Source organism: Corapipo altera, unplaced genomic scaffold (assembly GCF_003945725.1).
Source record: "Corapipo altera isolate COAL_440 unplaced genomic scaffold, ASM394572v1 22b, whole genome shotgun sequence".
Lineage (NCBI taxonomy): Eukaryota > Metazoa > Chordata > Aves > Passeriformes > Pipridae > Corapipo > Corapipo altera.
This window is the reverse complement of record NW_020884876.1, coordinates 23093371-23108287: the sequence shown is the minus strand read 5'-3', so window position 1 is coordinate 23108287 and position 14917 is coordinate 23093371. Positions and strand designations below refer to the sequence as shown.

The 14917-nt window shown below is 37.0% G+C and overlaps 1 protein-coding gene across 5 annotated transcripts in view; it reads right to left on the bottom strand.

Annotated features, from left to right (window-relative positions):
* The window catches only part of COL25A1 (collagen type XXV alpha 1 chain), a 313397-nt gene that overhangs the window by 17019 nt on the left and 281461 nt on the right, over positions 1-14917 (bottom strand). For all 5 annotated transcript variants that reach the window (XM_027636119.1, XM_027636120.1, XM_027636123.1 and 2 more), the window contains 8 exons: positions 14623-14667; positions 12990-13034; positions 12598-12678; positions 11809-11871; positions 10112-10162; positions 9724-9750; positions 5137-5190; positions 192-245 (listed from right to left, as the gene is read on the bottom strand). In XM_027636119.1, the coding sequence (XP_027491920.1) occupies positions 192-245; positions 5137-5190; positions 9724-9750; positions 10112-10162; positions 11809-11871; positions 12598-12678; positions 12990-13034; positions 14623-14667 (420 nt within the window). The remainder of the gene's footprint in view (positions 1-191; positions 246-5136; positions 5191-9723; positions 9751-10111; positions 10163-11808; positions 11872-12597; positions 12679-12989; positions 13035-14622; positions 14668-14917) is intronic.

Genomic DNA, 14917 nt, shown 5'->3' with positions numbered 1-14917 from the left:
GTTTCGTTATGTGCATGGGTAGGAATCTAAGACTGTGATACAGACCATTGACCTTGCACTGTCAGGGTTTATTATCTATCTTCACCTTTTCCAACTAATTTTATTGCTAGGTGAAAAGCAGCCATAAAGCACAGAAAGTTTAATCAAGGATTGATGAAAAGTGCAGTGTGTACAAACTCTGTGCAACTTACAGGCAAGCCGTATGGTCCTCTGGGTCCAGGGTCACCTACAGTCCCCTTTTCACCCTAAGAAAAGGTTACACAACAAGCAAACAAAAACATTGTCGATCTTAGAAATTATCTCTACCAAGTGCTTTAGGTTAAAGTTTATACATTCCTAAATATTTTGAGTGAAAAATATCCAAACTCATTTATTTTTATTAAATGCTTAAGGTGCAAAGAGAGGGTGTGTGTTACTTTCCAGGCAAAATAGCTTTTAAGGTGTATGATATCTACATTCATTTTTAAATACATTAGTAACTGAAAATATTTTTCAAACTGAACTTGCACCAATGTCAATTTTAAGCTTGTAACAGCTGCAATATTGTTCTCAGTAAAAAGCTAATGTTGTAATGAAAACTAAGGATATACAGCATCAAGCTTCAACACAGCAGTTGAGATGTGACATATTTACAGGTAAAAATAATGTGTCAGTCAAAGCTTGTATTTAAGTAGGCAACAGTGACATTTAAGTAGGTAACAGTGACATTGTGAAGATTATCCTATGCACTGTACTGTATTGCTAAATGTTCTACTGAATTCTAGATTAGTGATGTAAATACCCTGGTTTATTATATCAAAACTATATTAATGTGGAAGACAAACAAGTAAGTACAGAGATGACTCCAGAAGTTTGATCTCATTCTGCACTAAAATCCATGGAAAACTTACCAGACGGGGGCTACCAAAATCATTTTGTAAGCTTAATATAGGGCAAACTTTGCCAAATGAAGTGAGATTTCAAGATGATAAATTTCAGGCTGACAGTAGTAATCACCTTTGCTCTCTGATTTTTCTTTATCAAGATTGTCATGAAGTCAAACTTCCCAAGTCAGAAGCATTACCCAGGTAACTTCAAGCACAGATCCCTGTGAGCCTGTTAGGGAGTCAGGGCTGATAAGTAGGTGCAGGCAGCAGTCTTGTTTCAGACTGTGGTGTTCTTTCTTCTGAATAAAATCCATCAGAAAATCCATACTCTCTCTTGAGAATTAAACTGCTCCAAGTGTTGATAAAATAAGAAAAAAAAAATCCTGACCACCTCGAGTTTTCAAAGCTCCTACTCTGTTTTTGTTAAGCAGGATCCCTTCTTCACCCCCTTTCCTGAACCTAAGCTATTTCAAGGCTTCGTCCAAGGCTCCTGGCATGTGGAAGTGCTGCATTTCATCCTAGCACTTGCTGCATTATGCTCTTGAGATAATTCTCTGTAAATAATCCTGTGGGTTATTTACTAATTATTATTAATTAATTAATGAGTCTATTATTAAGAGTGCAAGACATAGATGTAGATGTGTACCTAATTAATAGTGATGATCATCAGCACAGCTAAGTCCTTGGCACAGTTCTGAAAATGAGCTGCTGAGTCTAAATTTCATTGACTGAATTATACAAAAAAGCAGGCATCAGAAAAAAATTAATCTGAACCTGTGGCTGAATCATCACAGCAATAAGGAGTTTGTCAAAGTAACTGACATTTGACCTGTTTTAAATACTTCATATATTATTTAGGTGGACACTTACTTTAGTCTAGTGGTGATTAAATGTGCAATGTCTGATCTTTCTGGATTCTATTATTATTCCCCAGCTATTTCTGAGCAGCACTTAGGCTGGATGCCCTTGCAGAACAATGGGAGGTATTGGGAAGTAACAGCTGATTTTCAAAACAACAAATTCCTTGCAGCTTTAAAGCTTTCTGCTAAGAAGAAAATAATGTGCTGACCTATGTATGTAACAGCTACAAAGCTTTTTGATCAATACTTGAAATACGTCAAGACTAGTTAAGTATCCTTTTTTTTAAAAAAATCTTCAACAGCAAAGATGACTGCACAAAGTCCTCTTAAGATAGGCTTATAAAGTTGCTAAACATATGGTAGACATAAAGATACTGAATGTATCAGTCTAGGAAATAATCTCATCTGTTATGTAAGAATATATTTGGAGAAGCGCAACTCAGAATTTTTTGCCTCCAACAAAAGCACATGATGAAATGTGTCTGGAATATTAGATGAGGTCCTGAATGTTTATGGGTTGTATAAGATTGATGGACTGTCATGAATATATTGCCCTCAATCATCCTGATAAAGCATTTCCTTCAGAGAAGCAGATATTTGCAAACTTCAAGAAGGTTTTTAATATTTTTTGTAAGACAATCCATCAGTGTCCAAAGAATAGAAACCATAGTAATATGTTTTTGCCTCCTATTTCACTTCCGTCTCCTGAATCACGGATGAATATGAATTACCATTTGTATGATTAAAGCTAAATAATTAGTGTCTCCTTTAAGATAGATAGGGAGATTTTATAACACTGCCAGAGTGAGAAACATTTTAGCCAAATTAAAGAGAATGCACCTTCCCTTACTAGTACAACACGTGTGTAGTGATGAAAGTGTTGCACAGGCTACACATCTGAAAGCCGAAATCAAGCTCAAAACCAGGTCTTTGACATCAAGGAAAAAAATAAAATAAAAAAAAGGAAAATAGGGAAATGTGCATTTCCAGCTTTCAGATCCTTTAGATGGTCAAGAAGTTGGATACACACTATGCCTGTCATTACCATTCAGGCTTAAACGTCCCCTTTCAGTAGCAGTAGTTTAAGATGTCTATCTGTTTTCCAGTGTTCTCTATTTTCTCTCAAGATGGTATATAAGTAAGATTAATCAGTACACAGATTAAGAGGCCTATTATGATCAATTCCTCCATTTAATAAAGATGGTCTCAGTAAAATCTCCCTAAGCACCTAGCAAAATGGTATTTCCAATAGCTGAGGAATTTAATAAGGACTGTAAAACACCAGCCTAATAAATTATGTTAATTCACAGTATTAATTACCACTCTGGTCTACTAAAAGAAATGCAGAAAATCACATTATAGTGTCATGCATGACTTTCTTAGTCTACCTTCTCACCATCTAAACAAATTTTGTATAAAGATGATATGATGTTTTCTATTTTAATTAAATAGCTAAATTGAAAACCAACCAACCCACTCTAATTTGCGCAACAGCCTGTTCTACTTCAGAGTAGTGATTCAGCACTGCCTTGAGTGCAGCCTGTCCAACAATGAATCCGCGATTATTCTGTAGAATAACCCTAATGCCCAAGGTTTTTCCTGTCAGTACAACAAAATGCGGTCCTATCCAGCACTAGTGAGCAGTGGTACTATGCACTATTTTTAATTGAAAAGTAAAGTCTGAAATCTGCAGGCAAAAATGTTTTCCTCCTGCTTTCACATAAACAAGTTCAAGAGTTGCAAATGCAAGTTGTAAAATTCTAATGAAAACACATCATTTGTTATTTAGGTAACAAGAAGTCTATCAACGCCAGGCAGGTGCTACAAACTATGCTACAAACAACTCCTCCCAAATGGTACTGAATAATTAAGTGAACAATTACAGCAATAATCTTGCTAGTTGATTGCTTGGGAAAAAACCTTCCATTTGTCTTGTGAACTTCCTCCTATTCATTTAGCTACACAGAAAATAGTGGGTGTGCAGGAATTTCTTGCACACCTTAGACTCTATATTTTCGCAAATCTCTCCCTCTGTGCTCACGCAATTATTGAACTGATTTACATCGCAGCCATTCCTACCCCCTTTCTAACTACTATTTGTCAACAGCCACAGTAGGGCTGATTCTAGATCCAGAGTATGACTTCTTATGACTGCACACTCCCACAAGAAAAAATATTAACAGTTATTTTCCACAGACTAGAAGAATAGTTTATTTTATAGCACATTGTTTTTCAAAGACATTTCAACTGGTAGTATGTGTGCATATCCTTTAACATAAAAGCTTATAATGCAAGAATAAAATGCTATTTTTATATACGTCTACATGCATATCTCATCTAAATTATTTACTGAAGATCAGAGGATGATGTTCAACTATCTTTTTACAGAGGTGATTGAAGAAATAGTTGAAAAAAAAGATAATTGAACCTGTAATCCCCTAGAAAAATTCTAGGGGATTAGAAATTCCCAAGTCCTTCAGATAGTTAACTAACCTGAGTGGTAACTAACCTGAGTGGTAACTACAGTCTACTGTTCCTACTTTGGACTATGCTGCATGTTTTGAATTTATTTCTCAGTACACGGCTCTGTAAAAATGAATCATACCTTTCTCAGACGTATTGCTGTTGAAGCTAACTGGACCTCTGCCATGTGGCTCTGTCCTTAATACAGCAAGTCTGAAGTTGCTTTAGCACAGTTGTTTTGTTAAAGTGAGAAAGTCAAAGAGACAAAATTCTGGACTGGCAACTCCCTGGAGGTTTTAGTTTGTATGAGGTATCATCTTCTGGTTTGTTGTATATGTGGATGGTTGTATTGTTAAAGGTGACAGGCTCACACTTAAAGATTAAGAGTTTCTATCCTATTTTCACAGAGAAAATTTATTGTGAATATTTCAAATTAAAAAGGAGGGTTCCTATCTTCTAAGTTTAAAAAAAAAAAGGAAGAAAATTTTAAATTTTACAGAGCTTGGAGACTCTTTTCCTGGATAAAAACAGTTAAGTGCATACAGGAGAGAAATACTCTTCTTTTTTTGCCATTGCATTCTTATGTAATCAGATCACATTATATTTTGTCCCAGTTTATTCTTTCAATTTACACAAAATAATGAAGCCAACAAAAATTACCTTCTGCGTGGTACTGTGAACTTGAAAGTGCTGTCAATTTCTTACTGATTAGTCATTTCAAAATACCAGGTCCTCTGAAGCTAATGAGTTACAGTGTCAACTCTTAAACAGATAAATGCATGTGTAACTAGAACGCATATAGTTCTGGGCTGATCCTTACATAGATGAGATACTGTTGTGTTTAGCAACATCTAAATATAAATAAAGGTAAAATATAAGTACCCATATGAGATTTTTCCATTGTGACAGTCACTTGGTAAAGAGAAGCACACAGAACATATACTTACTCTGTCTCCTTTAGGACCTGCAGGGCCATGGGGACCAACTGAGCCATCTATACCCTGCAAAAGGAAACAAAGAGGGTAAGAGCAAAGTCTCATTCTTGCAACTCTTTAGTTTTAATAGCTGTCTTCTAGCCAAGAACTAACATGGAATCAGTCTTCACTGGCTGAAAATTCAAACTTAATTGTGGTGGGACCTAGCTGAACAAATCCATTTGGCTTTCAAAACTTCACCTATAACCTTTCCTGTTACGAGGTAAACCATCCTTCTAGTCAGATCCCTAACCTTAATCCCTAACCTTACTCAAGAAAATAAACAACCCAACTAAGGCAACTGTCCAACCAAAAATCAAAACTAAACTGCCTTTTTAATGTTCAGAACTCCTTCTACAGAGAATTATACTATCCTTCCCACACGTTTTGCCCTAAGAGTCTGTCTGAAGCCCCCTCTAATACAGCATGGAAAATGCCTGCAGCATTTGGCCTTTCTTCCTCTGTGCAGTGTGTGAGCATGGCTGGCAGAGCCCCTGGGAAGGACACGGACTCAGTAACGAAGAGTGACACAGAAAGACAAGGGACTCACCCGGGGTCCTGGCTTTCCGTCTAAGCCAGATGCTCCCTGTGTGGTTAGGTGGAAGCATGGATGATGGGTACAACACCAATGACAAGAACATGAGATTAGTAACTGGTACTGATGAATAAACATAATTCAAACGTACAGTACAAGTTGTGACAGGGTTCTGGAATGGGTATCACATTACTACATCGTTGTTAGTTAAAAATTCACATAAAACATCAGGAGCCTGATTCTGTTCTCACTTTAGTGTCACATCACTGACCCACCCCTGTCCTCACATCACGGTATATTAGACCAGAATATTGTCAAGCTATAGGAGTGCTACAAACACCAGATGTTAGGGTGGTTTTGAGCCTTAACACACAAATATTTACTTTGTAATTTACTTGCATGCTTTCTAATTTGTAAATAACGACAGTACTGAATACTATACACAAAAGAAGAAAAATGTGTGTTAACTGTGATAGGAAATATTTAAGTGTAAGAATACTGCATTATGCAGCCAACAAAATCTGGATCCTGACTACAATGGCCTCATTCATTTCCAAGAGCCCCGGAGACAATCACATTTCCTGTTTTCCCAATATACTCCCAGTTCAGAGCACAGTCAAGGGCTGCAACAACAGCACCCGGCACTCTGGGCTACGTGTCTCAGCATCCTTGGGGATGGGGTGACGCCTCGTGGATTGTGTGGGAATAACAGAGCAGCAGCGAGAGCGCTGCAGTGCGAGCAAGGCGGGACAACACTAGTCGGGACATAGGGAATAATCTGTGGGACACTCCCCCAGAAAAAAACCAAACCAAACCAAAAAAAACATCAACTAAAAAACTCCACCCAACTCAATAAAATGAGCCATGGAACATCAAAATCTTCGACTTTGCTCCTGAAAATTACATTTAGAAGCAATAAGCAGTAGAAGACAAGATCTATGTAAATTTGAAAAACTAATAGCATATTTTGTTCTGTGTTAGAACAAACATTTCTGGAAGAAATAAAACTTTCTTCTACCTTTTAGCCATTTTCAGAGTGTTGGCTCAGGCCTCCAAAACACACTCTCTACAGAGGCGTGACTGTCAATGTGAAAATGATTTTTTTTCTCAAAATAAATTAAAACTAAAATTCTCAGTGAAGCTGACCTTTTTCAGGGGCCTCACACATAATTCTCGAAAATATTAATCAGAGGGGTTTGTTCCTTTGGGTCTCCTAAGTGTTTTTTCTCCATTTTACTGTTAACAATGTAATCACAGGGAATAATCCTCATACAACATAACAACAAAAGGAAAAATGAACTCCTTTTGCAAGAAAAAAAGTAAAGCTATCTTTTCAGCATGCTTTCAAACACATAAAGTATTTGTTATTTCATTATCCTAAATTTTAACACATTAATGTTGCCATATTTTTAGGGTTCTTCATTTCCTTCTAAGAAAAAATTTACGCCAAACACTCAGAATGGAAATTTTCTAAAGAAGGAGGAAAAAATAACAATCAGTGAAAAAAAAATTAAATTCCCTAAACCAATTTTTAACCTTCCTCAGTTAGACTTCTCCATTTTAACAGCAGGTCAATCAAAGGAAGAATAACTGAGGAGACGGAGGAAAGGGAAGATTCCTTTTCTAACGCAAACACCATGCAACACTTAAATAACGGTATGACTAATGTAATGGGGGTGATGGCATCCTTATGACACTGAAGACTCTCAACTGACACATAACAAAAAAACCAAACCTGACAGCACTGGTGTTACAGGACATTACTTTGTACAATAGCACAGATTTGGGACAAAACGAAACAAGACTTATGCTCTGCTCTAACATGGTATATTCTGTAGATGCTACTAAGTAATTCAGAGTTGTTCATCAGGAGTAGAAATAAAAGTTTGTGATTTCCACTGAGATTGAATAGTTGGGGTTTTTTACTTACTGGAAGACCAAGGGGCCCTCTGTCACCCTTTTGACCTGGTTCACCCTTCAATCCTTTAAGACCATTTAACCCTGGTTCACCCTAAATGTAAAAGTATAAATGCCAAATTTTTGGTGCTATAATGGATGCTTAAGCTGGGATAGAAGAAGCCAGACTCAGAAATAGTTGCAAATTCCGGTTTGAAACAAGGACACAAATTCAACCTTCTCAGTTTACTGCCAATTAACATACTAATACAATACTGGGCAAAAGCACTTGGGAGGTGTCTGCTGGAAATTTAAAATCTGTGTGAAAAAACCTACAGGAAACTCGGGAGTAACACATTTTTTAATTCTTTTCCTAATAATTGCCACTATAGTTAGATGGTTTGAATTAAGAATGAGTTTCAGGGGGTTTTGGAAATCCCTCAAATCCCATAAACCACCCTATGCAGATAATTCCAATTGAAAGAAAATGTTCAGAAAAGTAAGCCTCAAAACTGTAGGTTTCTACAGTGGGATCTCCTGAAAAGCATATTTGGTGAGGAAGCAATACTTTTCCTTACAGCAAACCGGAATTTGCAGCAAAATCTTACATAAAGATATTTTAAACCTTTAAGCATACACAATTAAACAGTAACAAATTAAAAGCAGCATGGGTTACACAATGCTAAGCTATTTGGGAGGTCCATAGTTTCTGTCTTCATACAGAGAAGTTTTAACAACTAAGAAATGGCACTTTGTCTTGTTCTGATTGTTAAATTATGCACAGGTTATTATATTAAACATCACTAAGAGGATAACATTCTCCCATAATGAAAAACTACATCAGTATGAGGGCTGCTCAGTCACACTTGACTCTTTAGGGAAACAGAAATACATGGGTTCTTCATCCAGGTTGTTCCCTATGGCCTCATTCCTAGTTTTCTCTTCAATGTATTATGTTACCTTATACCATATTCATATTTAAAAAAAAATATCTCAATAGAACCTAGTCTGCTCCTTTAAGTAACTCCAGACATCATCTGCACCCTGCCTAAGTAGTCATTTCTTCATTCTTCTTCTATTTGACTCGATGTGACTTTTAGAGCAGTAGCACTGAAGCTGAAGTTTTGGAAACAGACCTGAGAAATCCCACAAAAGCCTGAGTCTCAGGCCAAAAGCCTGAGGTAAGGCAGGGCTGGTGCTAAGATGGAACAGACTTGATTTCAAAAAATGATTTATGACTTGGGCTTTTTGAGCCAAGGTAACATGAACAGTCTCATAAGGAGTCAAAACAAATTCCAAAAATTAAACAAGAAAAGCCCTCTCCTTCTCTTCCTTACTTTTTGGGAAAGGTAGATGTGATTAGGGAGTCATGGTGATTCAAATGTTCTTGTTCATCCTGACAAGACCACTGGCCTTAACAAATGCTATGCTATAGTGTCATGCTCAATTTTAGCTTACTAGTGATTACTGAATTAAAGCACAAATTAAAATATTCAACTCTGCCAAAATTCACTTCTACCCTCCTGAGCTGTTATCACTGAGTCCCTACAGTATATCTTTGTGTAATATGCTATGGTAACTGTTCAAATAGCATTGCAGACCTGCCTGATCAGGAATTTCAGTTTGGAAAACATGAAAATACACCCATCAGCTTGTGATGGTGAAATAGCATAACATGTGAAGGAACTGCTCAGCAAAATACATGGTGCCTAAGAAGGTGAAAGGCCATGCACACTGGAAGAAGTAGGAGATACAAGAGAGTGTAAATAGAGTTTATCTGACTCCATTTCCTGAGCCTGTAATATGTTTCTGTGTTCCAAAGTAATTCCAAGTACAATAGTAGCTTGCCCATAAACAGGAAACTAAATAATTCAGTGCCATATCACAAATATTAATACAGAAAAGGAACTCAGCTAATGCTGAGGAGAAATACTACTCAGAAAGTATCACAGAAAATTTAAAAAGCTTTTAAGCTGTCTGTTGATATTAAAATCTGCTTTAAGGTTTAAGAATATCAGAAACATTTATCAAATGAGACATGACAAAACATAGCTGCGTGTGTTAAAGAGCGAAGCACGACACTTTGCAGACACTGAGAGCATGACTATTCAAGACAGGTATTAATTTACCTTGGGGCCAGGAAGTCCATGAGGTCCCTGAAAATAAAGATACTATTTTCATTACAAAAATACACCACCATTTTTTAAGGGTTTGTTGCTTTATGGGGGTGCAAGTTGCACCTATATTTTTGTAATCACAAACAAAATGCAGCTGTCAATAAAGCACCTGTAAACATCTGATTCTTAGGTTGAACCAGATCATTAGCATATTAACACTAACATAGGCAGGTGCAAACTTTTTTCTTTACTTCCTATGAATTTTAAGACACACAAAAAAATTTGTAAATTAGATCCCTCTTTAGTGGCCATGTATTCTCATAACACTTCTAGTAAGCAGGTATTAAAGTGGCAAGAGGGCTTAAGCCCTTTCTAGCCCCACTCTTCCTCTGAAGCTTACCATAGGGCCTGGAGGACCATGTGGCCCTGGTGGTCCAGGTGGTCCTATCATCTGCAGATAAAAAAAATGGCATTAAATCATGCAGAGTAAAGAACTCCTGCAAAAATACCAGAAGTCAGACTGACCCTCCTTCTGTTGGCAAGCACTTACAAAAATAGCAATGCAACAGTGAACATTGACAGTGTATCTAGACAGGCCTTTAGGAATGGGAAGTATTTTGATTTGAAAGACAGGGTACCAAAAGTGTAGATTTGCCTGTGCCATATGGCAGCTTGCCTGTCTCCTGATTCTTATTCCTAGGGTCTACGATACACTTTAAGACACTATCAGGAAAAAAAAATCTCAGTAAAACAAACAGTACTGAGCAGGGATGCTTGAAATTTTAACATTTTATGGTATGTGCTCTTTAGTTCTCTCTTGTACTACTTAATCAAGAGAAACAGAAGATGATGATGTGTTATTTTATCCCTCCTCAATACTGATGAATGGAAAAGATACTAAATTCAAGCTAGGCTTTGGCATATTTTCAAAATTGCACTTTCTCTCCTTTTACTTAGTTTAGACCACTTATACCAAGAATTCTCAAAAGCCATTAAAATAGGTAATCAGGTTGCTCAGCATTTAGTACATGCGTATTCTGTATTCGTTTTCTGTGTTCCTAACAAATCCATGGAAGGAATTTTATGATGATATATACAGTTTAATATCACCTCTCTTCCTGGATTTAATCCCAAAGGGCTGCTATAATAACCTGCAGAGTGGCAGCAGGGATGCTAAATCAGGTCTCCAGGCTTATGCACAACCACTCTGCTACACTAGCTGCTGGTGATGGCAACAGTGGCAACAAGATGCACTTTGAAACCTAAGACAGATTCCACCATCTGTGAAATCTCCTGAAAACTGAAAGCCTTCCTTCAGGTGAAAACAAGCAGAACAAGATGAATGACTTTGTGAATTAATTTGTAACAAACTAATCTTCATTTCAGAGAAAGAGACTCAGAGATGCAGGGTGCCTATCGTGTCCTGTGACAACACAGGGGAGCCTCTGATTCCTCAGAACCAAGGTCTTCTGTCACCAGTGAGAAGGTAGTGGTAGTTAACAACTGCTTTGAGGTCTCCTATCTTACTGTGCTCTGATAATCTTAATCAACCATATCATAAAGGTACTTTGCGGGAGATTGTTTGCTTGGTATAGTTTTTTTTGTGTAGTTAATTTTTGGTTTTGTTGCTTTCCTTGTTTTTCTGTTTGTTTTTTAATGCCTTTGCAATGCTTTGAAAAAAATCAGAAGAATGTCTGGTCTCATAAAACTAGTCACTACCCTGGTCACATGTCTGAAGTCAGTCTAGTCTGATTCTCACTGGACTTTCTGAGATTCCCAGAATATAAGGTGTTGAGACAGGTTATGGTTTGTGGGGGGATTTTTTTTCCCCCATTTATACTTTGATTCATAACAGAGCCAGAAGGCTTTCACTGAAGCAAGCAGGACTGTCGTTCATGGCGATAGAATAGAACAGAAAAGATATAATTCCTTAAACTTAACCTGTTAAAACTTAACCTGTATTTAGCTCAATGACCAGAAGTCTGTTTATTCGCAGGAAACATCAGTCATGATGAATACGAAGTATTGTTCAGAATCAAAAGCTGGAGAACCATTGCTGGACTCCTGTGTTCATTGCAACACCACACTGAGACTTACTGAAGGACCTTGGGCACCAGGGAAACCAACATCTCCTTTTTCACCTTTCATACCATTGGCTCCCTACAAAATCATTAGGAAACAGCATTTATAAACAGCTTTAATCTTATTAGCAATCAATCTAGAAATGACAATATTTATTTGCAAATAATTCTAATTTTAAAAAATAAAAAGATGGCACACATATAAAGGAAACCCTTTTTAAAAGTTTTGGGATTACTTTATAAATAATTGTTAACAAATGTAAAGGGACGCTTTTATATTGATAGCTGTCAATTGTGGCAGGATATTCCCAACAATTCCTTAATCTTACACTCCACTCATGATATATTCTACTACGGATACAATTTCAGAACAGTTTCTATTTTTACTGAGAAATTTCATATATATATATATATATATATATATATGAAGAATCCATCTCATAAATATTGATGCATTTTCTCTTGCTCTTCAATCTAAGTCATCTGAAATTCCTGACAAGTGTTCAAAACATAGCTCCTTTTTCCTACAAGCTACACTTGACCAAGTTGTGCTGTATATTACAAGAGAGGTACAATTCTAGACCTCTTCCCAATGCAATACTGTTTTTGACTGTAAGCGTAATGAAAAATTCTGACAGTGTTACACATCCTCCTAGATTAGCTGCAGAACAATCTCAGAATTTTCTCCCCAGTGCTTTCTGTCCCATTTGCAATTTATCAGCACTGTTGGAAACTTCTGACAATGTAAGAGAGAAAAAATACAAGTATTTTAGCTAAAATTAAGTAATTATTTTTTCATACTCACTGGCAGGCCAGGCAGTCCAATTCCTCCCTTTTCTCCAGGCATTCCAGGATCACCTGTATCTCCTTTTGAGCCCTTAAGACCCTAAAATATGGACTTATTCAGCAAGTTATGTAAAAAACCAGAAACACCAACAGAATTCTAGCTTTGATCCTAATAAGCTGAATAAGTCATGTGCATGCATATACCTTTGCTATTACAATGCACAAATGCAGACATTATTAGATCACAGAGTGATCTATGCAGCAACATAATAATAATCTTTATTAATTACTATCATAATAGTATTAATTTAGATTATGAAATCTAAGTTACAGCTTGGGATCACAGAAATTTCTTGAAATAACCTATGACTGCTCACATGTTCTTCACTATGCGATTTACACATAATGTACCTGCTCTCCATCAACTCCTGGCGTTCCTGGGGATCCTGGTTCACCCTGCAAAAGATAAGATGGAGTTGCATTATCCCAGTTGTCCCAGACATTTGAGGAAAGAGGCAAAGAAATTGCAATAATTAAGAACAAAAAAAAGCCAGGGAATATTACTCCAAAAAACCCAACATATGTATAATTCCTATATCGAAAAAATAGCCCTGCTAATTAAGACTACACAAACTTTGGGTTGCATAAAGACCAGACAAGTGCATAAAAAGAAATGAAAAAGAAGACAAAATCCCAGGAGTGAAAAGACCCCAATCCAATGGAAACTTTGCCCACTACCACAACAAATGTGGAATCACGGCTCTCAACTTATGTAAGGTACACAGAGACTTCATCTTTTCTTTTCCTGGCTAATATGAGTCAGCCAGTGAAGGAGTTCACATTCACAACACTGTCCTGTGACCAGTTCCTGAGAAGTATTCTCTAAGAGAGCAAATAACACTGATGGGTAGAGTCTATGCTATCAGAAACAAACTCTCATAGTGTTGAATTCTGCTTTATGTAATAGATTTTGAATGAAAATGCTCACCTATATGAAGGAATACAACCTCCTCCACACTCCAACTCCTCTGTGTTTTACAATATACTCCAGGCTGCAGAAATGCTGGGTAGATGATAACGCAAAAAGCAATTTCTGCATACTTAACTGTGTATTCTATTATCAATTTTCACACAGAAGAATGAACTTTGTCTCTCACAATTTCTCAAAACAATGAACATGTGTATTGTGATGTACCTCCATATGAAAGACTGGATGAAGTCTAAAACTGAAATGTCTAGTTTTGTTGTTGAAGATGCACATATTTGCTCTTGGAAGAGCTTAGAGACACTGAGGGAACATGCAATATCTAGTATTTAAGAAATAGAGAAATATAGCAACTAATTTAAAAGCAATTTAGAGAGAGTCCACTAACTTCAACACTTTTTTTTTTTTAAAGTATAGGCAAATTTATTATTTAAATTTTATAGAACAGTGCAGCATATGGTATTCATTGCCTCTGTGTGGGCTGCTCACTAACCCTTCTGGTATATGTATAGCACCAGCCAGGTGGTATTAGCAGGCCTGGGTTTCCAGCCAGGCTCCTGCCCACAGGCTCCTGTTTTAATTTTTACCAACATTAGAAAATACTGTACTTATTTGGGTGGGTACCACCATGACAAAAGATGCATTCACATCCACTCATACTGTGTCCAGTGGTATCTTGCACACAGTTTTGCCTACCTCATTCCCACTCAGCCAGAAGTGAGGCATAGGAGCCACTGTCTGGTTGTGCGGCTACTTTGCAATGTCCTAAGAATCAGCCTCAGTGCAGATCCCTGAGTTAGATGCTTCCGCACACTTTCAGTACTAATTAATTTTTCTGGCTCTTAGTTGAGCATCTGTGTGTGGCAACCAATCAAAGCACCTATTCTGGAAAGCTACAGTTAAAGAATCCGGGATACAAAGTTGGAAACATGCCATATTTGGTAAAATTACAGTTAAATAAGCTGTACCAGAAAGCTCCTTTTACCTGTGTGCATACACCATTTGAAAAAACAAAACACTCCACCCTTAAGATACAATGGGTAAAATAAGGAAGATCACCTTTGGTCCTTGCTGTCCTTGGGGTCCTGGTGGTCCTGGTGGTCCCTAAACAGAACATACAAACCTCTCAGCTTTTAAATAAATTCCTGAAGAACTTGCCATGTAAGTGCAGGGTGAATGTTAATACAGCCACTGTAACAAAATGGGTTAGATTTTGAACACAAGGGGAAACAAGACCATTTATGGACAAGTTGTTAATCTATGACAACTCTCCAACAACCAGAAGGGTACCACAAAAAACAGTGTTAAAAGAACAGTTCAGGTCATATTTTATCGTGAAGTCCTCTGCTCCTAT